At 38.1% G+C, this 27,665-nt stretch overlaps 1 protein-coding gene across 1 annotated transcript in view; it reads left to right on the top strand.

Annotated features, from left to right (window-relative positions):
- The window catches only part of LOC133846915 (glutamate receptor ionotropic, kainate 2), a 69,576-nt gene extending 43,882 nt beyond the window's left edge, over positions 1-25,694 (top strand). The window contains 7 exon segments of the mRNA XM_062281630.1: positions 2,500-2,604; positions 2,965-3,262; positions 3,265-3,419; positions 6,732-6,750; positions 6,753-6,932; positions 24,952-25,140; positions 25,216-25,694. Of these exon segments, the coding sequence (XP_062137614.1) occupies positions 2,500-2,604; positions 2,965-3,262; positions 3,265-3,419; positions 6,732-6,750; positions 6,753-6,932; positions 24,952-25,140; positions 25,216-25,520 (1,251 nt within the window). The 3' untranslated portion in view covers positions 25,521-25,694.
- Positions 25,695-27,665: the final 1,971 nt, after the last annotated feature.

The raw sequence follows: 27,665 nt of genomic DNA, 5'->3' as shown, positions 1-27,665 counted from the left end.
TAGATTCTCATTTCCACTCCATCGCAGTAAAGCGGTCCAATTATTTTGTCAGTTTCCGCATCATACCCGAAAACACTTAAACTTATGTGAGGGTTTCGTTGAGTAAACTCTTTTATTTTTCGAATTTCCATCGGGAATATTAATCCATTGAAGTCAATCTTTACGTTGTTCACCTCAATTATTGGGGACGTGATCTCAACACCATAACTATTGCAATGGTATGATCTATTTGAGGGCTGATATAATTGCCCACTTAAAACAGAAGGCATCTTTGATATGTACATTAACAACTGCCCTTCTATTTTTTAATTTAAGCGGAAGCTCAAAATGATTAGAACCTTTTGTCGGATCACATTTGTAAACATTAAGCTCCAGCCTAATGATTCGTGTCAAGGTCCATCCGCTGTCCTTTTCCTGAAACTCACTCATTTTTTCGTCTATCACATTTTTATGCGATTCAAAGAAGCGAAGGAAGTTGGATCTAGTCGTAACCAGAGACATTGTGCTCTGGAACGATTTTATTTCTTGTTGTTGCTCTTTTATTAGCATGTACTCAGCAAACAACTCAAAATTGCATTTGGATGATAGGTGGGTAGTCATCACGCATTCCAAGTGAGGTATCAGTGCTAATCCAGCCTCATTTAGGAATTCAATAGGCATCCTAACATCCGCTCCTCGTTCTCAAACATGCATTGGAGAATACATCCCTTGTATCCATTCACAATCTACTTGATTCTTCCGTCCACCGGACGGATAGAGTTGTATTTATGCAACTCGATGCAAGCGTGGAAATGCCATTGCATACCTGCTGGCAGGAATAGCAATACTCCCCATTGATGGTGTTGGTGGTGTTGTTGAAGTTGTTGGTGATCTCGGGACTCATGTTGAAGTTTTTGTTTGTTTTTATTTTGTTGGTTGAATGTAATAAAGTTTATTTTGTTTGTAGTATTGTTTTTAAAGTATTTCATTGTATATTGTTAAATTGATTTTTGCAATGTTGTTTAACAATGATTATTGAATTATACAATTTGTTTAAACAAACTTGATTTCGAAAGTTATTAACAATTTTCAATGCACAATTATAATTTGTTTTCGACGAGGGTTTTATTGTTAATATTGAAGGTTTAAACAATTTTCACTGCTCAATTATTCACTTAACAATTTTTAAATATTGTTAACTTTGGAGAATTGCGGAGCCGATGTGTATGTTCGAGTCACAAACTAGAAGTGATTTTAAGTACTTTAGGTTTCTGGATGAAAACCGAGGAAAATTGAATATTGGGCGAATGTCGATGAGTATTCATGGTGTGCTACCCTCATTGCACTGCGTTACCGACCTTTTTCGCACATTCGTCACGTCTTGGTTATAATATTCGGCTTTTCTTTCTATTTTATCTTCAAGTGTCTTGGAAATGGTGTTGTGCTCTCGTCTGAATTCCATCACGTTCCCATCCTTTTTAACGTTCATCACGTGATCCTTCCTCCGCTCCGATTTCGAATGCATTCGAATTGACGAGACAAGAGGGCGTCACGCCTACGATCGTTATACAGGTAGCGTTGTGTTACGTGCATGGCGCCTTCGATCGTTTTACAGGTAGCGTTGGGCTTCCGAGCATATTTCATCACATTTCGTAACTTTGATTCGTGTTAGACGTTCCCATATTCGATCGTCTTGATGTTGTGTTGCGCCACGTTTCCGTCCTTTCGTTTCGTAACGTTTCGATCTAGTATGATGCCCCACGACCTACGTTTTCGAGGTGGGTGTTCGCGCGTTCGTACGCTGCGTTCGTTAAAGAGCGTATCATGTTTTCGTAGGACGTCTTCGTCTCACGTTTTCGAGTACGTTCTACGAATCGTATTTCGACTGCGACTGTCCCGTCTCGGGACACGCGACCTCGACCCCGACTCCGACTACGTTTTCGAGGTGAACGATCACGTGTTCGATCGTTTTGGGTACAGCGCTGCGCCCCTGATTGGCAATGTACGCTACGTTCGTTAATGATAAGAGCGTATCGTAGCACGTGTCACACGTTTTCGTCCACGATCTACGAATCGATTTTGACTGCGACCCCGACCCCGAGGGCGTCTCGGGGCAAGCGACCCCGACCCCGACTCCGAATTATCGATAGCGGATTTGTGTGACGAAACGCCCCCGACCCCGATCCCGATCCTTTCATAGCCCCGTCTCGGGTCACGTACGATTCGTCACACAAATCCCACACTTGACACAGGTGACCCTAATTAAATTGCATCTTTATTACCCCACACTTGACATTAATGACAGGTGACCCTAATAAACACTTCCTTGTATAAGAATTAGATTTGTGAGAAAACTTGATAATCCAACTACTAATTTATATTATTATTATTAAATCAGTAAGTGAATAAATTTAGGAAAATAATATATATATATATATAAGCTAAAAATAGGTAGGTAGATAAATAATTAATAATAATGAATATAATATGTATTAATCACATTGAAATGTGTATTTTTAGAAAGCAGACTTGGCTGTTGGCTCTATGACTATTACTTACGCAAGGGAAAGTGTAATAGATTTCACTAAGCCATTTATGAATCTAGGTATTAGCATATTATTTAAGGTATGTAATACACAACTCACCGGAATTAAAGTTACTTGATTTTTCCAGATTTGTTACTTGTTTACCAAAGCTTTATGTCCGAAGAGTATTGTAACTTTCTGCCTGCCGGAAAAGTATGTAATACGCAGAAGAACTCATATCCGACGCTCTATGATCAGCGTCAAAAGCCAAGACGATAAAGCAATGCTCTTCGAAATTGAATAGCAAGAATAATTTTAATGCTAGACCTGTTATTTTTGGTAGCTTCTGCCTGTTATATGTCTTTTTGCAGGGACAAAGTTATAAAACCCTTCTACCCGTTGGATAGCTGGTATTAAAATTCTATCTCGAAAATCATATTTAACAAAATTTTAATTGCAGGTCCCAACAACGCAACCAAATCGATTATTTTCATTTTTGAATCCATTGGCTATCGAAATATGGATCTACGTGATAGCAGCATATTTGGTTGTATCGTTGACCATATATTTTGTCGCAAAGCTTTCACCTATGGAATGGCAATATATTATTCCATGTGACTTAGAGAATATAACAAAATGCAATCAGTTTTCGTTTTCGGATAGTTTGTGGTTTACAATTGGAACGTTGATGCAACAAGGATCCGATATCCATCCAAAAGCGGTCTCTACTCGTATTATTACCAGTATTTGGGGATTTTTTCATTAATTATTGTTGCATCGTACACTGCCAACTTAGCAGCATTTTTAACTGTCGAACGAATGATGAATCCTATAGAAAATGCTGATGATTTAGCAAGCCAGACCGAAATATCTTATGGAACCTTAGAGAGTGGATCAACAATGACTTTTTTTCGGGCAAGTAGTAAATTCTTTTGAGATAAATTTTAATATTCAAATACAAGGTAAAAATGTTAATAATTTTAAATTATAAGTTAAAAATAATGGAGAAAATGATAGGTAATTTGCTTGTTAATATGTTTTTCTCTTATATTTACACAACGATATTCACTAAAATTACCGTTTACAATTGTAGTCTCATTTTTGCTTTATTCGTAATTCCTGTTTAGTGTTACCTGTCCAATAGTGACAACATCTTATCACTATCTTTCTTGCGCGTTGAAAGTAGCTTTCTTTTCTCCAGCTCGGTGCACAGTCTTAAAGGGAAAGGCTTCAGACTTCTTTGGGGCAGAGTACACTAAATTGAGGCAATGCCCCTCTTCCGTAGCATCATCCTTTCTCTCGATTTTTTTTTTTTAGAGCTTTGCTTTTATTTATTGAATCTTTTCTTAGTTTTGAGACTAACAATAAGTTTACGAATCTTAACTTTAAAATTTAACTAACAGTGGGCTAAGACTGCATTCTAGTTAAGCGTCCCTCAAGTCGGTCGCTGGGTGAATAAGTTTTGCTTGTTCAGGGTGAATGTAACGTGTCTGCAATTTTGTTCGTTCACTTTAATTCGCCATTCTGATAGTCATTTTCCAATATCGAGCTAGCTGCGGAGTTGCTTACCTCGGGCACTTTGAGCGGCTACGAATAGCTGTATCATCACCAAACGTAGATGTTGTTATTCATGTGCTTGTCGGGATGTCTGCTGTGTAGAGGACGTATAGTGTTGGCCCTAGCACACTACCTTGAGAAACTCCATCTCCAAAAGTGAAATCATCAGATATAACAGTATTGCTTCTCACAACAAATTTTCTGTCGTAGAGCTAAGACTCTGAAAACTTTTGGTTGTTGTTGGGGAGCATTGTCTTAATCTTGTACATTAGACCTTCTAGCCAGACTCTATCAAATGCTTGAGAGACATCGACATCGCTGCGCACCCAGTCACCTGTGTGATTTCTAATAGGCATCACGGTTTCTTTCGGTGAGTGCAGTGGAGGTGGACATATGCATCTTCTTGCTGTAGAGCTTTAGTAAGTTCACGTGAGGTATGTCTTAAACTTTCCTTAGCAGATCGCGATCTGTGGAGTTGTCACGCTCGACGTAAGCGTCGCTTTTCGAGGACGAGCTGCTCGATTTGTAGATTTGTCTTCTTTTTATTGCGTTGTGTATTAATAGTTTGAGGTGTTGAAGCTCGAGCTGCAGAGACAAGTACAGACACCAGTGAATTAACAAAGCTGTCTACGTCGGCTTCATTGTTGAGATGAGGACTTAGCTCATGTTGGACTTATCTTATGTTGGATGCGGGCAGTAATTCCTCTCTGATGGATGCGGCTTTTCAGATCCTTATAAACTGGGCAACCTTTATAGTTAGCAGTGTGTGGTAGTTGCTCGCTAGGCATTGTGTGGAGTCATGTAGCTCGCCACAAACTACATGAACCGGGCACAGTTTATAGTATGACCTTGTCTTGGCAGTTCGCACATTGTACCGGACCATTGCGTTTGTGCGGTTCCTCAACTGTAATTCGGTGGTGCAGCAGGAACTGAAGATTGTATATAGGGTGAATTTCGGCTTATTTTCTGATTCGAACTCAACCTTAAAGAGTGGCTGTGGCTTTCTATCCCTGTTAAGGATATTGAAGACGCTAAATCCCTTCTCTTGTAGCGCCTTTGTTATCTCTGCGGGCGTTACTGTGCCCTTAAGTACGACTTGAAGGCCCTTGCTGCTTTTTAGCTGATACGTGAAAAAGTTATTTTTATTCTCGGTAAGATATTTCGATAATACTTTGTAATTCTCTTCAGACTTCATTTGAACTTTTCTTTCCTGAATGGGGTATTATGTGGAAATTATTCTTGCCAATAAGCTCAATAATTTTGTTGACAAGAACATTTGAACTTTTTTCGTATATAAATAGTCCGAGGTTTTCATTTCAATCTCCAGAGAAGTCGCCAATCAATCGAATGACATCTGGCTCCTTGACTTTTATTCACCAAGACCAGCTCTAACAACTGGTAGATCTACTTCAAGTTCTGGTCTTTCTTCTAGATAACTGCTTGCCAATTTGCCTACTAACTGCTAATCCTACTATCCCTTAACACTTCATTGATTATTCCCGTGATAGCATCTCTAAGCTCCGGTCTGGTAACTGGAGTCCCTGGCTTCGCTTGAGTGGGTTGACTTATTTGAAGACTACTGAATGGTTCTGCTAGTGTTTTTGTTGTTGCCATTGTATTGGACTTATCTTTTTTTTATAAGTTGGACAATTTCACTATTTTACTTTGTGATCATGAAGTTATATTATTAGATGTGTGTTTTTGTGGGTTTATTATTTAATATTAATTAATTATAACTTAATTTTCAAAATTTAATATACAGTTTACGGGTTACATACATTTATCAAAATAAATAATTTATTACTTTACTTTCAAAATTTTAAGCTTTCTTTAAACATTTTAATTACGTAGCTTTGATGTTTCCAAATTTTTCTTTTGATTTCAGTTATTCTTAATTAATTACTTGTTTCTTTTTAGATTTTTTTTTGTCTTTTTACTTTATTATTCTTTTTCTTTTTTCACTTAACATCTACGCTTACAACGCTATTAACGGCAAATATTGAATGATACCCTGACCTAAATAGTGACGCGACACTTTTTCCACTTATTAATTAGGAGAGTTTTAGGCACTTAAAAATATCACGAGCACTGTTCACGACTTTCTTCGAGGTTTTACGGGATTGGTAGTTCTAATATTCTTCGATCAGGTCCCTGCTCGAACGACAAATAAAAACCCAAGTTTATTTGAGTTAATAATAATTATTATTATTTGCTGATTTAAACTTTAATTCTGTTACTATCTACATTGCCTGTTGTTCTGTCATCGTTCCCATCGCTACTTTTATTGTTGCTCTTGTTTTCGTTGCTATCTGGTAATTGACATAGTTGTTTCGTTGCTGTTGTTGTGTCGTACCGCTAAAATTGCTGGTTCTGCATGAATGAAATTCGAAATAAATCGAGAAATCGCAAGTTACTAATTTGGTTACAATCAGATAAATACTGTAGAAATTATTTAAGAATTAATTTTGTACTGCAAAAAACGACAACTGCAATCTTAGTTGCTAACAAACTGGTATATGTTGAATATAGTAATGTATATATTTCTCGCAGTCGAGCAGACTCGACTAAACTAAAAACTTTGGACAGCTTGGCTAGGGTTTGGTTTCACATTAAATATAATATAATCCAAATGAAATACCCAACAAATTCTTAAATGACTGTCTTCATTAGGATTCGATGATTGAGACGTACAAAAAATGTGGCGAATAATGGATAATAAAAGACAGTTGGCATTTACCACAACTTATGAAGATGGCATACGTCGAGTGAACCAAGGTAACTACGCATTTTTAATGGAATCCACAATGCTTGACTATATCGTTCAACGGGACTGTAATTTGACACAAATTGGCGGCTTATTAGATACGAAAGGTAAATAAATTTTGTTAATTTATGAAGTACTCATTTATTTGTTGGGCCTAAAAGTAGGCAAAAGTTTTTGCTATTGAAAACGTCAGCGCCACGGCTCTATTTGTAGAAAAAGTAATTAATTTGTATTATTTAATTTGTTTAGTTGTAAAAAAATAAATTTTGTAGTCTGAGAAAATGGTACTAAATGTATTGTCATGTTTTGTATTGAGTGGTGGAGCTTTAGTATCCATGATTCTGAAAGCTCCAATAATAGCGCCATCTATTGGTGGACTACGATACATGCAAGCATGAATTGCTAGATCAGCTGATCGTGTTAAGTCCAGACCAAAATAGACAAGCGATTACCTTTTGAGTAGGATTATTTGTCAAAATTCCGAAAAAGGTTTTAGTTGTTGGTTTTGGTTAGAAGAAATTGTCAGCAGGTTATGTGCAGAACCTGATTAAAAAATAGTGAAAAAGTGCATGTGCTTTAATAAAAAAAAATACATCAGTGAAGTGGTTGGTGTAGTCAGATGCATAAAACGTACTTTGCACCTTGCCGTCCACTTGTAGCTGTATGTCCACTACAGGAATTTGCCAACTGGCGTAACTTAACCAAGTGCCGTTTTCCAGAATAGGATTCGGCACCCGGTATTAAACTTAATCTAATGACCCAGTTATAATTTATATAAAACCCAAACGCAGTCATCATTTATAAAACGCCATTATAATAACCCAGTGGTCGAATTTTAAATCCATTTCAATTGGAACTTCACCACACACAAATGACTGATTAACGGCCAACCACCAAAAGCTTCAAGTCGCAGCTGTGCTGGCCACATCAGCTGTCTGGGTAACGCAAACAGATGAGCTGTTGCTAGCTGCAGACGCTCATTGAGCACAGGAGAATTGCTTCCCAGCAGGCTGTGTTTCTACTGCAAAACACCTGCGTCCGGCAGCCTTGCGATCTCCGTTGGCTATTTGCTCTGCACTTGTGGTGGCATCGAGGCCGAATATCTGCGTCACCCAGAAGGAAGGCGAACGGCTGACTAGCAGCTTATTTTTTTTTTTGTTTATTATTGTTAATTTACATTATGTTGTTCAACTATGCATCTATAAGTGATAGTCCATCAATGTTGTAAGTGTAATATGATGTGGCCAGAAAGTTGAACCAACAACTTTTCTGGGGTCCTCATAATACAAGTACCACTGTACTATTGTATAAAATAGAATTGGCAATCATTTGAGAATGCATGTAAGGCGACGCTACCGGTCATAGCAAGCAGCTTTCATGCAGGCGCAAAAGCTCGCAAATATTATTATTCCCCACAGATACACCACAGACAGGCACCAACACAAGGAAAGATCTTTCTGCGTGGGAGTCTCTAATGTATGTAAGTCCGTTTCACTCTAACTAATTAATAATACATGAGCTAAAGCTAAAGCTTCCCTTTGTTGGTGGTCCATCTGACCATAGCGCTGCTACAGCTGTCTGCAGTCCCAGCGGTCAATGACCTTGCGAGACTGGCAATAGCAAAACATATCATTGAGTGACAGCCATCAGCTGATCCTCATTTTTCTTACTTGCATCTAGTGTTTGCCTATATTCGGCGTGATGGTCTAACATTGCATTTCTAAATGAACCAAAACTAGTTCATTTTAGCTAATTTTTTTCTTCTCTTAATTTATTCAACATTTAAATGCAAAAATAATTATTTATATTTATATTTATATATTTTATATTTATGCTAGAACATATTTTATATTTATAGGTTAATTATTTTTAGTATATATTTATTTATTCTTTCCTTTTTGCCTTATTTAAATAATTTCTGTCTCATACACACTTACTATGTTTGTCCGTTAATTTATTTATTTATTTATTTTTTCTTGTCATATTTTTGTCATTTCATAATGTTGTTAATATTCAAATTATTTCTGTTATCTGTTAATAAATTAAGTATGTGCGAGTAATTTTTCAAATTTGGAACTATGCAGCGTTTGTATGGGGAGGGTTGAGTGACGAGGAGCTTCTCTAAAGGATCCTGTCATCTAAATTGATTTTACATTGGCTTTGCAGGATCATGGTAGGGTGGGCGTCTGCACCAATGAGTGCACCGTAAAGGAGAAGTGCTCCAGGTCGAAGGTAGATCCCTAACTTGTCTTTTCTCTAGTTTACTTTCCACTCTTTTGTTTACTGTCCTTGTATGTCTCTTTCCCATTTTTCCCTTCCTTAAGTACGCGAATTTTCTAATAGTATAGTTAATCCATGGAAGCACGTAGCGGAAAGGATATTTTTCTTGCCCACACCCATCCGACCAGACAAGTTTTTGTTTAGTTAGCAATTTATAAATATTCAATATGGCCAGACCCGTTAGTGGAAATTCTAACCCGCTATATCAAAGAATGACGGGAGAAACTTTCTGTTGTGTATGCTCAAAAGAAGTGGAGTATCCAGCTCAACTTCTAACAACCGGATGTAATCACTATTTCCATCATGTGTACTTCAGTACTGCGACTGGAAATAGTAAAGTGTGTCCAATTTGTAAGACGGCGTTAAGCAAATCAACTTTGAGTCTGGCAGAAGAACTAAGTGCAGCTCAGAGTTCAGGCATACAAACACGATCAAAGTCCAAGAACAGGACAGTAGCGCAAGATCTGTTAGTCGCAGGTTCTAGCAATAGTATACAGACAGGTATACCAGAACCAGTACAGCAGAATTCGAACGATAACCCAGCATTGGTTGCCGGGCCAGCACCAGTTGTGCAACCAATGTTTAGCTTGCAGCAAAGTATTGCTGAGGCGGTGGCAGCCGCTCTGACGCAGCAGACGCATGTGTTGTCGAAAGCGATCGAAGATGGCTTCCACAGGTTGTCATTTTATTCAGTGGCTCAAGGTGGAAATGATCGAGTTCACTCTGCTCCTAGGCAGTCGTCTCCAGCCAGACAACAGCAGCATCAATCATTTGAGCAGCTGTTTGGAATCTCTAACAGAGATGGGGTGGATAGACGAAATCCAGTGCCCGAGATGGTGGCGCCTCATGCAGAGTTTCGAGAGATGCACAACTTACGGCCTGATAGAATTAGTCAGACCATTTATAATTGGAAGGTACGCTTTTCTGGTCATTCGTCCATGACTGTAGAAGATTTTCTTTATCGCGTCGAAGCGCTAACAAATCAGACACTAGGTGGTGATTTTGAAATGCTAGCTCGGTATGCAAGCAATCTTTTGAAGGTAGTGCAAGCGAGTGGTTTTGGAGGTATCACCGTAGTGTAACGCGTGTGCGGTGGATTGATTTGAGTATAGCGCTCAGAACGCAGTTCTCAGACGGACGAACGGACCTGGAAATTAGAACTGCTATCTCACATCGCAAACAAAGGCCAAATGAAACATTTGACAATTTTTATGAGGCGATTGTTAATCTGGCTGATAGGCTCGAACAGCCCATGTCTGAACAGTCATTGTTAGAGGTGCTGCGAGCCAGGGAAGAGGATGAATCATTTGCTGTTGAGGCCGTGATTATATCCTGCTGGAATTGTCGAAAGCCAGGTCACCACTACCAAGACTGCAAAGCCGAGCGCACGGTGTTTTGCTATGGGTGTGGTGATGCTGATACGTACAGGCCATCTTGCAGAAAATGTATAAGTTCTGCGTCAAAAACGGTGGTCTCGTGCACCATTGACAGGTGCACGCAAACTAATATCGAAAGCGACCAATACGAAGTAGTTCATCGTGTAACGAATTCTGAAAATATCCCAGACTTTCCCCACATCCCGACGATTCCCTTACACAAACGTGAGCAGCAAACTTTGCCGAAAGTTCACGAACGTGTAAAAGCACAGCCACGCGACAAAAACGTAGAAAGACCTTTAGTAAGCTAGATAAAGATACTCGCAGAGCACTATTGGCATCTGTGGTAAATAGTTGTAATGATTTGCGGCCATATGCTGATGTCATCATATTTGATAGAACCATGAGTGGTTTGATGGACACTGGTGCCTCTATAAGCTGCATTGGTGGCAGATTTGAGCAAGAATTGGCAGAAACGCACAGTGGTTTTAAAACAATACGTGCAGCTGTACGAACTGCAGATGGCCAAAGTCAAAATATAGTAGGTCGAATTAATACGTCAATCTGTTTTCGTGGTGAATCAAAGAGAATTTGTGTGTATATCGTACCGTCATTAACTCAAGAGTTATATTTAGGCATCGATTTTGGCGAAGTTTTAATCTCTTGCCATTGTTTTAATGAATAAAGCAAGTGCACACAGGTTAGCAGCGTTAAATTTCGATGACCTATTACAAATACCTTTGACTGACTTGCAGCAAAAGGAATTAGTATCCACTATTAAGGTATTTCCGTCATTTGCTGAAAAAGGTTTAGGCAAGATAAACTGGCTTATGCACGACATAGAGGTGACCGAGTCGAAACCAATTAAACAACGCCATTATGCAGTGTCACCGGCCATCGAAAACTAATGTATGATGAGCTTGACAGAATGTTAGCACTTGGTGTGATTGAGGAATCCGAAAGTCCTTGGTCCTCTCCAGTTGTTATTGTACGCAAGCCAGGCAAGGTTCGCCTTTGTTTAGATAGTCGCAAGGTGAATGACATAACAGTCAAAAATGCGTATCCCATGCCTCTCATTGACGGCATCTTGAGTAGGTTGCCAAAGGCGAAATTTATCTCAAGTATCGACTTGAAGGATGCGTATTGGCAGATTCCGCTAACTCCAAGAGCGCGCGAGAAAACCGCATTTACAGTGCCGGGAAGACCACTGTATCATTTTACGGTTATGCCGTTTGGGCTATCCAATGCTCCACAGACGATGTCGAAATTGAAGAACAAAGTTATTCCACCAGATCTGAGAAATGAAATTTTCATTTATCTAGACGATTTGCTGGTAATTTCGAGTCATTTGACAAACACGTCTCAGTGTTGAGAGCTTTAGCCGATAGGTTAACTCAAGCCATAAATGTGGAGAAAAGCAAATTCTGCCTGAAAGAGGTTAAATATTTAGGACATGTTATTGGTCATGGTACAATCCAAACGGATCCCGATAAAGTGGCAGCCATTCGTGAGTTTCCTGTTCCGCGATCGTGCAAGCAGGTGCGAAGGTTTTAGGAACCACTGGGTGGTACCACAAGTTCATAAAAATTATGCATAAATTGCTGCTCCAATTTCAGATACCCTTAAGCAGCGAAAATCATTTACTTGGTCCGACGAAGCGCAAAAGGCTTTTGAGAATTTGAAAGAGCAACTATGTATGGCACCCGTACTCCATAGTCCTGATTTTTCTACACCATTTGAGATACATTGTGATGCCAATCACTCAGGTGTTGGTGGAGTATTGATGCAGAAAGATAAGGATGATAATGACGTTCCAATCGCATTTATGTCTCGTAAATTGAATTGATGTCAGAGAAATTATTCAGTCACTGAGAAGGAGTGTTTGGCAGCGATCATGTGCGTAAAAAATTTCGAGCATATGTTGAAGGGCATGAATTTGCCATTCATACCGATCATGCTTCATTGAAGTGGCTCATGTCTCAAACAGACTTAAGCTCCAGATTGGCTCGCTGGGCACTCAAGCTGCAAGGTTTTGCTTTTAAGATCGTTCATCGCAAAGGCAGCCAGAACATTGTTCCCGACGCTTTATCACGTGTGCACACTGAAGATTTGTCATCCTTAGGTGTGGATACCTTGATAGATTTACAGTCTGAACAGTTCAAAAGAGTACCAAGAGCTTAAGGACAAAATAAAACAAACCCGACTCAGCTACCTGAGGTTAAAGTCATCGATAAATATATTTATCGTCGTGCAGAGCACGCTTCCGGCGATCAAGTCGCTGATAATTTGCACTGGAATTTGTGGGTTCCAAAAGATCTTGTGATAGAGGTATTAAAACAAAGTCATGAGCCTCCTTGTGTCTCATTGTGGAATCAATAAAATGTTGAAAAAATTCGGCGATATTATTATTGGCCAAATTTAGTGTGTGATGTCAAGGCATTTGTAAACGGTTGTGTGGTGTGCAAATGTACCAAACATCCCAATCGTTCGTTACGTCCACCATTAGCTCCAGTAAAGGACACGCAACGAATATTTTAAAAGATTTTTATTGATTTCTTGGGACCCTATCCTCGAAGTAAGTCCGGAAATGTTGGTATATTTGTAGTGTTAGACCATTTGTCCAAATACCCATTTTTAAACCTGTAAAAAATTCACCACTGATGCTATTCTTCGCTTCATGGAAGAGGATATATTTCATTGTTTTGGTGTACCTGAAACCATTGTATCAGATAACGGTGTCCAATTTAAGTCACATAAATTCAAGGCTTTGCTCACCAAATGTAATGTGCAACATTTTTATACGGCTGTACACGCTCCGCAAGCTAATGCGTCAGAGCGCGTAAATCGATCAGTAATTGCTGCAATCAAGGCTTACGTTAGACCCGATCAAACAAATTGGGATGAGCAACTTAGCCATATCAGTTGCGCATTACGGTCCAGTAGACATTCAGCAATTAATGACAGTCCCTATCGTGTTGCTTTTGGACAACACATGATAGTTAATGGTAATACCTATCCTCTCCTACGAAATTTAGAACTTCTAGAAGACCGTACAGTTAGTTTTGGTCGAGAAGATTCCTTTGATATAATAAGGAAAACTGCACAACAGAGTATACAACGGCAGCACGAACAGAACGAAAAACAATACAATCTTAGAAGTCGAGAAGTAGATTTTAGAGTTGGTCAAGAAGTTTATAGGCGTAATTTTCAGCAAAGTAATTTTGCAAAAGGCTTTAATGCAAAACTGGCCCCAACTTTTGTAAAATCTCGTATTAAGCGTAAGCTTGGCAATAGTTATTACGAGTTAGAAGATACCCAAGGGCGATTCATTGGAAAATATCACGCTAAAGATATAAAACAATAAATCGGGTAGCCAGGAAATTCGTCCAAGCGAGTATCACTCTTTGGAGTGATGGCCCCAAAGTGTGATTTTGGCAGGGGGATTGTAGTGGTCGCTTGGACAGCCAACATTTATTTGTTGGGCCTAAAAGTAGGCAAAGTTTTTTGCTATTGAAAACGTCAGCGCCACGGCTCTATTTGTAGAAAAAGTAGTTAATTTGTATTATTTAATTTTAGTTGTAGAAAATTAATTTTGAAGTCTGAGAAAATGGTACTAAATGTATTGTCATGTTTTGTATTGAGTGGTGGAGCTTTAGTATCCATGAGTCTGAAAGCTCCAATAATAGCGCCATCTATTGGTGGACTACGATACATGCAAGCATGAATTGCTAGATCAGCTGATCGTGTTAAGTCCAGACCAAAATAGACAAGCGATTACCTTTTTGAGTAGGATTATTTGTCAAAATTCCGAAAAAAGGTTTTAGTTGTTGGTTTTGGTTAGAAGAAATTGTCAGCAGGTTATGTGCAGAACCTGATTAAAAAATAGTGAAAAAGTGCATGTGCTTTAATAAAAAAAAAATACATCAGTGAAGTGGTTGGTGTAGTCAGATGCATAAAACGTACTTTGCACCTTGCCGTCCACTTGTAGCTGTATGTCCACTACAGGAATTTGCCAACTGGCGTAACTTAACCAAGTGCCGTTTTCCAGAATAGGATTCGGCACCCGGTATTAAACTTAATCTAATGACCCAGTTATAATTTATATAAAACCCAAACGCAGTCATCATTTATAAAACGCCATTATAATAACCCAGTGGTCGAATTTTAAATCCATTTCAATTGGAACTTCATCACACACAAATGACTGATTAACGGCCAACCACCAAAAGCTTCAAGTCGCAGCTGTGCTGGCCACATCAGCTGTCTGGGTAACGCAAACAGATGAGCTGTTGCTAGCTGCAGACGCTCATTGAGCACAGGAGAATTGCTTCCCAGCAGGCTGTGTTTCTACTGCAAAACACCTGCGTCCGGCAGCGTTGCGATCTCCGTTGGCTATTTGCTCCGCACTTGTGGTGGCATCGAGGCCGAATATCTGCGTCACCCAGAAGGAAGGCGAACGGCTGACTAGCAGCTTATTTTTTTTTGTTTATTATTGTTAATTTACGTTATGTTGTTCAACTATGCATCTATAAGTGATAGTCCATCAATGTTGTAAGTGTAATATGATGTGGCCAGAAAGTTGAACCAACAACTTTTCTGGGGTCCTCATAATACAAGTACCACTGTACTATTGTATAAAATAGAATTGGCAATCATTTGAGAATGCATGTAAGGCGACGCTACCGGTCATAGCAAGCAGCTTTCATGCAGGCGCAAAAGCTCGCAAATATTATTATTCCCCACAGATACACCACAGACAGGCACCAACACAAGGAAAGATCTTTCTGCGTGGGAGTCTCTAATGTATGTAAGTCCGTTTCACTCTAACTAATTAATAATACATGAGCTAAAGCTAAAGCTTCCCTTTTGTTGGTGGTCCATCTGACCATAGCGCTGCTACAGCTGTCTGCAGTCCCAGCGGTCAATGACCTTGCGAGACTGGCAATAGCAAAACATATCATTGAGTGACAGCCATCAGCTGATCCTCATTTTTCTTACTTGCATCTAGTGTTTGCCTATATTCGGCGTGATGGTCTAACATTGCATTTCTAAATGAACCAAAACTAGTTCATTTTAGCTAATTTTTTTTTTCTTCTCTTAATTTATTCAACATTTAAATGCAAAAATAATTATTTATATTTATATTTATATATTTTATATTTATGCTAGAACATATTTTATATTTATAGGTTAATTATTTTTAGTATATATTTATTTATTCTTTCCTTTTTGCCTTATTTAAATAATTTCTGTCTCATACACACTTACTATGTTTGTCCGTTAATTTATTTATTTATTTTTTTTTTCTTGTCATATTTTTTGTCATTTCATAATGTATTTAATATTCAAATTATTTCTGTTATCTGTTAATAAATTAAGTATGTGCGAGTAATTTTTCAAATTTGGAACCATGCAGCGTTTGTATGGGGAGGGTTGAGTGACGAGGAGCTTCTCTAAGGGATCCTGTCATCTAAATTGATTTTACATTGGCTTTGCAGGATCATGGTAGGGTGGGCGTCTGCACCAATGAGTGCACCATAAAGGAGAAGTGCTCCAGGTCGAAGGTAGATCCCTAACTTGTCTTTGTATTGTCTAGTTTACTTTCCTCTCTTTTGTTTACTGTCCTTGTATGTCTCTTTCCCATTTTTCCCCTTCCTTAAGTACGCGAATTGTCTAATAGTATAGTTAATCCATGGAAGCACGTAGCGGAAAGGATATTTTTCTTGCCCACACCCATCCGACCAGACAACAGCCGTAGCGATCGCGTACGCCTTTCATGGCGCTACATTTACACCAGCTTCCTTCAGCGAATTTACTTCGTTGTACGTTACAACTTTTATCTGAATTTAATAATAACCAAAATTTTTCTTTTAATTAAACCTATTAAAAATCAATTAGTAATTAAACATATAGCTTAAATTTTTCAATCTTTGCATAAGTTTTATTGTTCGTAACTGACATATATGAAGAATTTCGTTTCTTCAACTGCAATACATGGCTATAAGCCATAGGCGTCTTGTTCCGACATATATGCACTATGAGTCTTATTTACGAAAACATCGTAGATATTAAATAGTTTCCTTCGTGTCATTTCAACGTAGTTGAACAGTCGTCTTTAATGTGGTGCATAATGAGCTTGAAGAGCTTGATTTTAACCAAATTGGAAGCAAGGAGAGACAAGATTGATGAAATTTTTTATCTATGGAAGTCTGTCTGCAGAATGAACCCCATATGCCGGCGAGCTCTACATTCAGATTTCCACAGCTAGAACAGCCACTGGAAAAGGTAGCTGCTAATTTACATGCTGCTGCAAAAAGTGGACACTGGAACACAGAGTAGCTGGGAGGAGAGTGTCTTTTGGCACCTTTTCCGACTTGCAAGCAGTTTAGGGAGTTTTTAATAAAGTGCTGTCATGGAGAACATAGAGCATACCATAGCCTCTTACGCGAAAGCACCATTGAAACACGTCATTGGTTGTTACCAAGCCTAGTGCTGTGGTTTTGTGATAGCCCGAACCATTTAATTTATAATTGTTCCATCTTTTTAATTTTATCGGCTCTGCGTCTTAAAGAAGAGAAAAGCTGGCTTATGTCTCAGCTGCCTATGCTTATGCTTCGTTTTTGTAGCTTAGGACCTTAAGTCTTGCGGAGCTAAGGATCACACCTTGCTTTATTTAAACAATTGGGTATCACAGACGCAATGCGTTTCAATAGATCAGCTGAAAATCCTGGCTCTTTTGTCTACAGCGGTAATATTTGTCAAGAATCGTACAGACGTCTTTGTATCCTGCCGTGTTGGAGCATAAGATTGATAAATTTCGTTGCTTTTGGGCAGTCGAATCTAGCAACAACGTATTCATTGTGCGCACTAACGAAGAGCTCGATTGCGAGGAGAACGAAAAGATCTCCTCAGAGAGATACAAGCAAACACGAGTAGCACGGAAACTTCATTTGTCGACATGATAAAGGAGGATAAGTTTGTACCCGACAGTGTTAATGAGGAAATGCTTGACCATAGCGGCGGCTACGAGAAGCCGCTGGGGATCAAGACGAGTTCAAATTCATTAAGGGCGACCATCAAAATGGCGACGGTAAGATTGACTTCGGCAATCTCAACGAAGTCAAACCGAAATTCACTGCCATGAGCAAGGGGAGCTGCTCAACTATGCTAGTGATCCGTTCGATTCTTTTAGACTTCAGGGCCATTTGGGTGGCCACGCTTGTGGGAGCCATTCTCACTATTATCGGAGGGTTGAAGTGTGCTTCTCCTCCTGTGGCACAAGCGTGAACTTCACGTTAAGCTTGGTTTCGTTGACGCTGATGAGTCAAAGAATAACCCCTTAGCTAGGAAGCTCTCTGCCACTAGCGTCATTTATGCCCCGCCCGCTTTGCTGACTTATAAAGTTAAGAAAGCCGATTTAAAGGCACAGATTAAACGTCTGGTGCATCTGTACAAAAGCAGCGAATAGAAGGCTGCGTCTGCTGTAAAATTAGATGTTGAAAGCCCGTGTCTTTTAATGGGGGCGTATGTTTGGTTAAGCAGTAGCCGCAGGTATGGGATCTCCATGGGGGTGAAAGTGGGAAAGTGGATCGGGGTGGCGAGAACAGCCGTCTCAGGCACGCCTCGTCTGAGAGCAAACACGATCAACTAAATGATGACGCCATGGTGAACTGAATTGGTATAAAGAATTAACAAAAAATAAAACGAGAAAAGAATGAAAACAAGTAAGAAAGCTACAGACGAGTGTGCTCGACTGTGAGATACCCGCTATCCATTTTGAGTAAAATCAAAATATTGCGGTTATATCCTCAAAATTTACTAAATCGATATACCAGAAAATATTAAAAGTAGTGAAAATATAAATCGCATTCAAAAAGAAACAAAATGTGTATTTATTCCCGACCGGAACTCGAACTCGCACACCACAAATACTATAGTAATTATTGTATATACCATTAAAAAAATGAACGAGACCTGACCGGGACTCGAACCGGCACACCACTATATGTACCTAAAAATTTTCTAATAAAACTATCAGAAAACTGTTAGAAAACGCTCAAATTGCTTGCTGGATACCTACATAAATTTAAGTTGTGTGCATGCAAATATCGCGTCCCAGCAAGCAATTTGAGCGTTTTATGACAGTTTTCTGATAGTTTTTATGAGCATTTTATGATAATGCCCATAAAAGAGTCCGAAAAGAGCGGTTTTTCGTGACAACGGTCGTACATTAGGAGGTCGATTTCTGAGTCTTTTCTGACGCAGATATAAGTACTTTCACCCTCCCAACAAAGCATTGAAAATCCTCAGAAAATGCACATAAAAGTACATTTTTAGGTACTTAAATCACCCCGAACAAATTTTTATCGGACTCGTTTTGGTTTGTACAATTGTTTGAATAAATTGAACTTTATATAATTTTATTTAATTGAAAATTATTGAAATATAAAATTAGGATGGATTTCAAATTTACAGTTTTATGAAAAACTTAACATTAATTTGTAAATTAACTTATCGTATATTTTATATTTTAATTGGCCACTAATCAAGTCCGACTTGCAAGTGCGTATTGCAGAAACTAAATAAATTTATCAATTTTTATAATCTCGATTATCGTAAAATCTGCATTCCGTTATTTACCTTAACTTCGAATATGCTCAGACAAGCGAGAATTTTATGAGTCGATGTTTAGAATGCACTGATCGCGCTTCGAAAACGATCTTATTTATGTACATGCTCAGAAAACGTTCTTAAGTTTGGCTCTTTTCGGACACATAATTTAGAGCTCTCCTAACTTTGCTTGCTGGGGTGGTGGTCGGCTTGTACTCTGTGTCAAGCAAGTTTCGGCAGTGACACATGTATGTACATTGTTGCTTTGTTTTCCTCTAAGTCAAGCCGGCAAGCTCACTTGTAGACATACACTAAGCAGAAAAAGTCTGCGTACAAACTTAACACGCAACTTTGATGTTAAATAAAAATAGTTGTATTGAAGATATTGGCTTCATTTTTTTTTAAATTAACAACATATCTATTATGAAAAAATATAACCAGTCTTCAATTATTTCCATAAGCAACTTTTTAATTAAAATCAAAAACAAAAAATACACCTGTTTTCGAATCAGAAAAAGTCTGCGTACAAACTTAAATTAGTTTAAAAAAAACCATTTATTGATAAAACATTACAAAAATTAGTACGAGGTAGGATAAATAGGAAGGTTTATTGTGCCAATCAAGCGTTTTGGCATTGATTTATTGTATGTATATGCATGCATATATTTTCACAGTGAGTAGTGTTAAACTGCGACCACCTATGTACGTTTTAGTTGCGCACTAAACAACTTGCTTTTTATATATTTTTTTTTGTTTTCTTATCTAACAGCAATAAAAACACAATAACCTTGTCGTTTTATTTCTATACGGTACATATACATTTTTTCCAGTATCTCAATTTGCAGTATATTATTCGTTGTTTTTTGTTTTCGATTTTCAGTGAACATATTCTTGTTCGACACGGGAAAAATAATCCCGTCCCCTGTTTTGCTTTCAGCAAAGTCCAAGCCGCTGACCTTGGTCACACAGCCTCCGTCCAATCCAAAGACTAAAGTTTTAAGTTCCGATCCTTCGACTCGATTGTCACACACTCGCACGGGAGAATGGCACAATTTATTGGAGACAGCGTTGACGAAACTCATCGTCGCAACTGATCTTATCAGTCAATTTACGGCGATATAACAATCTCTCTGTCGACAGCCCGTCTCTTTACATGTGCCAAGTCGGGAAAGCTAGAAAAGGAGTACGAGACATGTCCGAAGAAATGGCGACAGAAGAGATCCCTACGTTCCAGGTCAAGTACGACTACTGCTACGTCGTCTATGAGCAGTGTGCAGTTCAGTTGAGTGAGCAACTAGCAAATGCGTTACAGGCGCTCACTTCCCGTACACCCGTACAACCTCCGTGGAATTTTTGCCGACTGGGTGGCGTTTGCCTGCGTGCGACACCGAAGTTTTCGGAGACGATTACACTCGCTGGCCCAATTTCAGTGACTTTTTCACGGCAATTTATATCTGAAATCCGAGACTGTCGGAAGTTGCGAAGATGCTATATTTCAACTCCAAGACCAGCGATGAAGCCCATGCCATTGTGTCAAAGTCCCCTTTGACCAATGAAGGATTTCAGTCTACTCGGCCCAGTTCGACTGAGCGTTTCGAGAACAAACGGTTGCTCTTGAACAGTCAGCTGGGAATTTTGTTTAGAATACTTCAAGAATACTGAAACATATTTTTAAAAATTTTAGACTTCGTTGGTAATTTGTTATTTGCCCATATTTAAAGACTATGGTCTGGACCCCTAAAAAAATTGGCGAGAAAATTTGTGATTTTTTCTGTCAATTTTATATTCAAATATTAAATCAAACAAAAAGCTTGAATATGGAATTTAATTGTCAAGGTATGTAATTTTAATTATTGGCACTAAATATTTAGTACATGTGATATATTGTCCAATCATGCAATGTGTTGTTGGTATATTTTAAGGTCCCTGGTAACAAATGTATTTGTGTTTCTGTGGAGTGTAACTAGTGCGTCTAGGCCGGTCGAGGCAATATTAAAGCTGAATGTTATTAACCAAACTGTTAACAATCAAATAGTGGTTAACATTTTTGCCCGATTTACGGCAAAACTCAATGTTGCAGTTGTATTTACGTCTTGTTTTGCAACGTTGTTTGATTTTTGGGGCAACAACAACCGGCAACAAACTGCTGTGAAGCAGTCATAATTGAGTTTCTTAAGATGATGTTCCACCCGAAAAGCCTGGTCGTAAACACTTGACGTATACTTAGGCAGGACCAAGGTTATAGTGAAAATTAGCATTTGAACTAGTCTATGAAACAGAAAAGTCAATGCTATTGTTGCATGACGTTTTGAAAAGTTTTATATAATTTTAATTGCTACATAATGTGAGTTTGAGGTATGCCCATCAAAAGTAGGTACTTGATGTACTTATACGTTAATACTTATAAGTGGTATCCAATGTCTCAAATTTTGCATAAAGTACTAGTACATTGGCACCAAATTAGGGAAACCTCCGTACTTCTTCTAGGGACTCTCCGTGAAAATGTGTCAGAAGAGCGCAAAAATTGTACAAACTCGATATGTTTTCTCATACAAGGAAAAACAGCCGCCTGCATACTATATCAGATGTGTTTAATAGAGCATTGGATTCCTCTGACCCACTGCTTTCAACTATAAATCTAAAGGAAGGCCAAAGATTAAACTATAAAAAGCCTACCAAGAGATGTTATAGCTCTTTTGGAATCTCCTGATATTGAGCCTCCAATAACATGGGCATGTGTAGACAATAATGATAATCAGTTAGAAGAAGGCGGAGATAATAAACTCGAAATTTTCGGGCAAAGTTCCTGGAGTTGGAGGAAGAGCTTTGTGAAGAATAAATTAATAACTGGGCACCAAGGTATGGAGTCACAAAACATAATATTGGGCTCTAATTAATTTTTGATTTAATTTTGCATGGATCCAAATCAAATTTAAAATGCGAATTTGCTAAAAATATATTAATTTAATAAATTTAGTTTAATTTTATTAAATATATTACATTAAAATATTTTAAAACAAATTTTTAGAAAAAAATCGAAAATTATAACCTCATGGTATGGTGGGGAAGAAAGGCGTGGTCCAATTGAAAAAAGAAAAATCTGAAATTCAATCTTTATTTTTTAAAAAATGGTAAAAATGCCGCAATTCGGGACATTTTGCCCATAGTGGAGCGGTATCGCACCCTAGAAGCAATAGCGGAAGTGTCATCAAGCACGAACGCTCATATGATTTCAAAAGCCTCTCGCAAGGAGGCCCCGTCTCTAAGCAGGTCAACTCATTTGAGAGTAGAGTGGCCACAAAGACCCAGTTCTGCAAATTGTGTTCCCTGGAGAACCATCCGATTGTGCCCTCGATTTAAAATGAGTGTCAACGAAAGGGTCAACCACATTAAGCAACAGAAGCTGTGCTTTAACTGTTTCGCACGAGGCACAAGTGCGCACAGCTGCTTTACGTGCAAAGGTCGTCATCATACACTCTTGCATCGACCCGACGCCGACAGTCAATAATCCCACTCCAAATCATGCAGTCCACTCTTTCCCCATCAGCTAATGTGCAATCGTTCGGTGTTGCCAGTTTAGCTTATTATAAGCTAGTATTAGCATATTTGAAACTAGAAAAAATATGCTTTATGGCATGAAATTTCGGAGCTTGTTCTTTTTTGCCGAAGGTTGTTGGAGTTGTGAAATTAAATAAAGCGTTTGGTAAATTGCTGAAATTAATATGTGTGTGTATATATAAACAAATTTTTCGCAACATCGAAGAGCACATGTTAGCAATCGGAAATAATAAGATATTTAATAAGATTATTCTTCACACATAAAAAACTGTTATGAGTCTATCACATTTGGATTGATGTTTTTCTTTTGAAAACTGTCGCAATGAAAATTTAAATACCTAATAAAATTGCCACCCACATCAAAAACATAAAAAGGTTACATGCTTTCTCTCATTTGCGTGTAGCTTATTTTTTTAAATTTTGGTTTATTCTAGCTTTTTTCAAAAATTTAGCTTATACGGGTGCTCAAAACCTGGCAACACTGCTGGCAGTTAACACACAAGGTGTTCTGCTGAGTACAGCTGTTATACACGCCTGCCATTACGGCGTTTGGTATACAGCTCGGGCTCTGATCGATACTGGTCAGAGGCCACCTTTATGTCTGAAAAATTGTACAAGCGCTTGATTCCATATACATCCGTTCAAGCCCACGTCTCTGGCCTGACTCAAGCTATAGCAGCCCAGCCCCGAAAGTATTGCCAATTCCTAATTGGCTCCCCGATGCGATCAGATCTGTAGATTGAGGCGTCGGCGTACGTCCTTCCCGAATAAGCAGGAAATTTGCCGTCCTGCTCTATCTCACAGACAATCTGGCCGACCCAAGTTCATTGAGAGTTCGCAGATAGACGTGCTTTTAGGCGTAGATATCCTCCCATCCGTTCGACTCTAGTCCGAAGAGACATTTTAGGTTGGATCCTGACTGACCCTGTGTTGGAATCCGTTTCTAAGTCCATCTCGTCCTTTTCGACTCGACTGTACGTTGATCTTACTTCTACGATAGTAACTGTGACACGACTCCTATACATCTATTTCAGATTTCTCGGCTATACTGTCCGTCGAACGAACCCCTACTAATGGTTCTGTGACGGGACCCCACTCTGAACCCTTTTCGTCTCGACAGTCCGTCGAATGAACCCCTACGAATGTTCCTGTGACGGGACCCCATTCTGAACCTATTTCTTGTCCGTCCAACGAACCTCTAAGATCGGTCCTGTGTTAGGACGCTAATTAAATTCTATTTCGATACCATCGGCTCGACTGTCCGTCGAAAGAACTCCTATGAAGCGAAATGAACCTTTCTTCAAATATATGGAGGTGGCGGACCTTCAACCTTCCGGCAAATCAGTCAGTCAATGTCACGCTAAGTGAGGCGGATATTCGACGCTTATCTTAAATTCGACACATTATCGATCAAAATACTTATGTACAATAAATTAAACACATTTGTTTTTATATCCGCTACCCATAGGTTAAAAAGCTATTATAATTGGTACCGACAGAAAATGTTATGCTTTTTAGTTTGCATGCAGATCAAGTTTGTTTCAAATTTTTCCCACGCCCATTTAATAATATTTTCAAAATATACCAAAATAATATACCACAAAAATACTATAAACAAGTAAGAAAGCTACAGTTAAGTGTGCTCGACTGTGCGATACCCGCTACCCGTTTTGAATAAAAGCAAAATATTCCGGTATTATTTTCAAAATATACCGAAAATACTACAAAAATATTTAAAATATACCAAATGGTATATTTGGCATATCGATATAGTATCGCATTCAAAATATACCATAGACGCCACAATATACCAGATTGTCGGCAAAAGCAACTAAGACCCCTAGTAAGTAGGCGTTTTTGCCCATACAAAAGTATTGCTTTAATAACTTCCACAATTTTTATCTGATCGCAACCAAAATTTCAGGAATTACAATAACTACAGCTATTATTATATATACCAAATGTTGACGCTGATCAAGAATATATATTCTTTATAAGGTCGGAGATGAATGTTTCGGCCTTCCGTCCTGGTATTAGGTTGCGGCCCTCGGGGAGTGTCGTGGTGGTTGTGGTTAATTATAAAACGGAGGAGCCTTTAGATGGGCCCGCTCCCCACACAGGAGGAAGTGTCCAGTCCAAACATCTGGCTCTTCAATTGTGTACCTTCAGAGAATTCCAAATGTACTGCATTTTGTTCGACCAAGTGTCTTATGTTTTTTCGTCTCTGTTCGCTGATTCCAAATAACAATTCACACATAGTTATAATATATTTTAAGTAGTATTAATGTAATTGTCTATTAAGGATATGGAATTGCTACACCAAAGGGTTCTCCTTGGCGGGACAAGATATCATTGGCGATTTTGGAGCTGCAGGAAAAGGGAGATATTCAAATGTTATACGACAAATGGTGGAAAAATACAGATGAGACGTGCAAACGCAAAAGCAGTAATAAACATTCAAAAGCAAATGCCTTAGGGCTTGAAAGTATAGGTATAAATATATTCTAATATTTTTGTTACCTCTGTATTTATCTGTATCTGTATCTCTTGTATGCCTTAATATTAGGTGGAGTCTTTGTTGTGCTTATTGCTGGAATACTGATCGCCTTCATAGTCGCATTATCCGAGTTTTTAATAAACTTTCGTAATCAAGAAAATACAAAAAGAAATCACCAATGCATCTGTAATAAAAATAATTACAATACAAGCACCGCATCAATTGTTGGAGATGAGCAGGACGATTATAGGCAACCACCACTATCGTTATGGGCTGAAGTTTTTGAGGAATTACGCTTTGCTTTGTGGTGCACTAATAAACGACAAAAACCACAGCTTAGAGCATGCTGCGAGAAATGTCAAATAAATAAATAATTAAGATGTAAAAATAAGTATTCGAACTTATATTTGTTTATGCAACCAATTGGAGCATCAATTAATTATTTCACATTAGCGTAACTTTATTTGATATATAATTGTTCAAACTGTAAAATATAAAAATTACCTATATGATATCAAAGCTGTAACTTGTGGAATTTTATAAAATAAATAAGAACAACAATGAAAAATTGCAGCTCTATTTCTTAAAGTCGATAATCTTGCTGTTCATACGGACATAAAACCAGGTGGAAGTAACTATATCTCTTGTTATATACATGTCCTGTATAGTAATATCGTAATATTCTACTAGCAACTATACAAGTTCAGCCATGCACAAAAACTTATGATATTTGAAAATGAAATTGGTTCAGGAGCTACAGTTGCCAAAGCGCTAAGAGGAGTCTCACTTGCCGCGGACAAAATATAATATAATTTTTAATCTTGAGTGTTGAAGCAAACGCAAGTCCATAGTAATTTATTGGTTAATAACTCGGTATTAAGTATTTTTATCGTAGGCAGCAGATAGCTATCAGACTGCAATTTTACATAGCTATATCAATATATCATCTCAGCGGTTGACTAATAACGCATCTACTTTATGTGTCAAAGATGCCTCCTTCTGCATGTTACATACATTGCAAGAATTGCAGTCGCTTAAGGTTTAACATGGTGGTTATAGTAATAATATAATATAGACTATCATATAATCCTCATATCGTTTAAAGCGTTAAAGATGGGTCTTCTGTTTGTAACACGTGTTTCCGTTCGTCACAAAAATCCCCTATGAGTACAATATATACATAAATGACGGCAAATCAAATTTGTTCAATTCTATCCCACATAATAAATACTCTACCCTTGCAAGTAAATTTTATTTTAGTTTGATTACCAAGTATATGCTATATATTTAATAGTTAATCACATTGCATATATGTACCTGTACATTGACATGTAACAATGAAGTGTCTATATAACAACTGACATATGTATGTAAATATTTCCCAGTGAACTTTTTCGATAGGAAAAGTATGTTGATACAGTACTACATTGAAAATATATCATAGAGTGCAAAATATACCAGATTGTCAGCCAAAGCAACCAAAAAAGCCGTCTTCCCCATACAAAAGTTTTTCTTTAATATCTTTTAAATTTTTTATCTGATCGCAACCAAATTTTCAGGAATCATAGACAATAGATATTATGGTATGTTCGTGACTCTGGCTATAACATTCAATTAGTTATTCAGTTTTTGTCGATTTGCAGAGGCTGAACTTGATCTGCTTGCAAACATAACAAGTGTGGTCGAAAAAAAATAATATCTCTATCTCTTATAGTCTCTGAGATCTAAGTGTTCATACGGACAGACGAACATGGTTATATCGTCTCGGTTGTTGACGCTGGTCAAGAATATATATATTTTATAGGGCCGGTGATGCCTTCTTATGCCTGTTATGTAAATTTCCTGCCGGCACAAAGTTATAATACCCTATGCATAGGGGTGGTATGCACTTATCTAATTACGGTGGAAATCATCTAGTAAATCCTTCAAATTGGCAGCACCGAGATGTGTATAAAATGTTTCCGATAACAAGTTGAACTTTTTCAATTAATCCGGGCAAACATTCAAACAATATAATTTTCTATAATTTGTTGCAATATTTCAGGTGTGCACGATATTCTTATACCGTTTACAAGTACTGTGTGCAACAGACGGAAGGAGGCATCTCCGACCCCATAAAGTATATACAAATGAAAAAATAATAGAACCGAGTACGCATAATTTGAAAGCTGAAAATTTGCTTGCGATCATAAATAAAACAAGTAAGAAAGCTACAGTCGAGTGTGCTCGACTGTGAGATACCCACTACCCATTTTGAATAAAAGCAATATATTTTGCGGTATTATTCTCAAAACATACCAATTTTACTACAAAAATACTAAAAATATATTTTGGGGTATTATTATTAAAATATACTAAAATACTAAAAAAAATACCAAATGGTATATTTGCTATCTCGATATAGTACCGCATTCAAAATATACCATAGACGGCACAATATACCATATTGTCGGCCAAAGCAAATTAGACCCCTAGTAAGTAGGCGTTTTTGCCCATACAAAAGTATTGCTTTAATAACT

The sequence above is a fragment of the Drosophila sulfurigaster genome, chromosome 4, assembly GCF_023558435.1.
Source record: "Drosophila sulfurigaster albostrigata strain 15112-1811.04 chromosome 4, ASM2355843v2, whole genome shotgun sequence".
Taxonomy (NCBI): domain Eukaryota; kingdom Metazoa; phylum Arthropoda; class Insecta; order Diptera; family Drosophilidae; genus Drosophila; species Drosophila sulfurigaster.
Note: the sequence above shows the minus strand (reverse complement) of the source record. Positions and strands in the feature narration are given on the sequence as shown.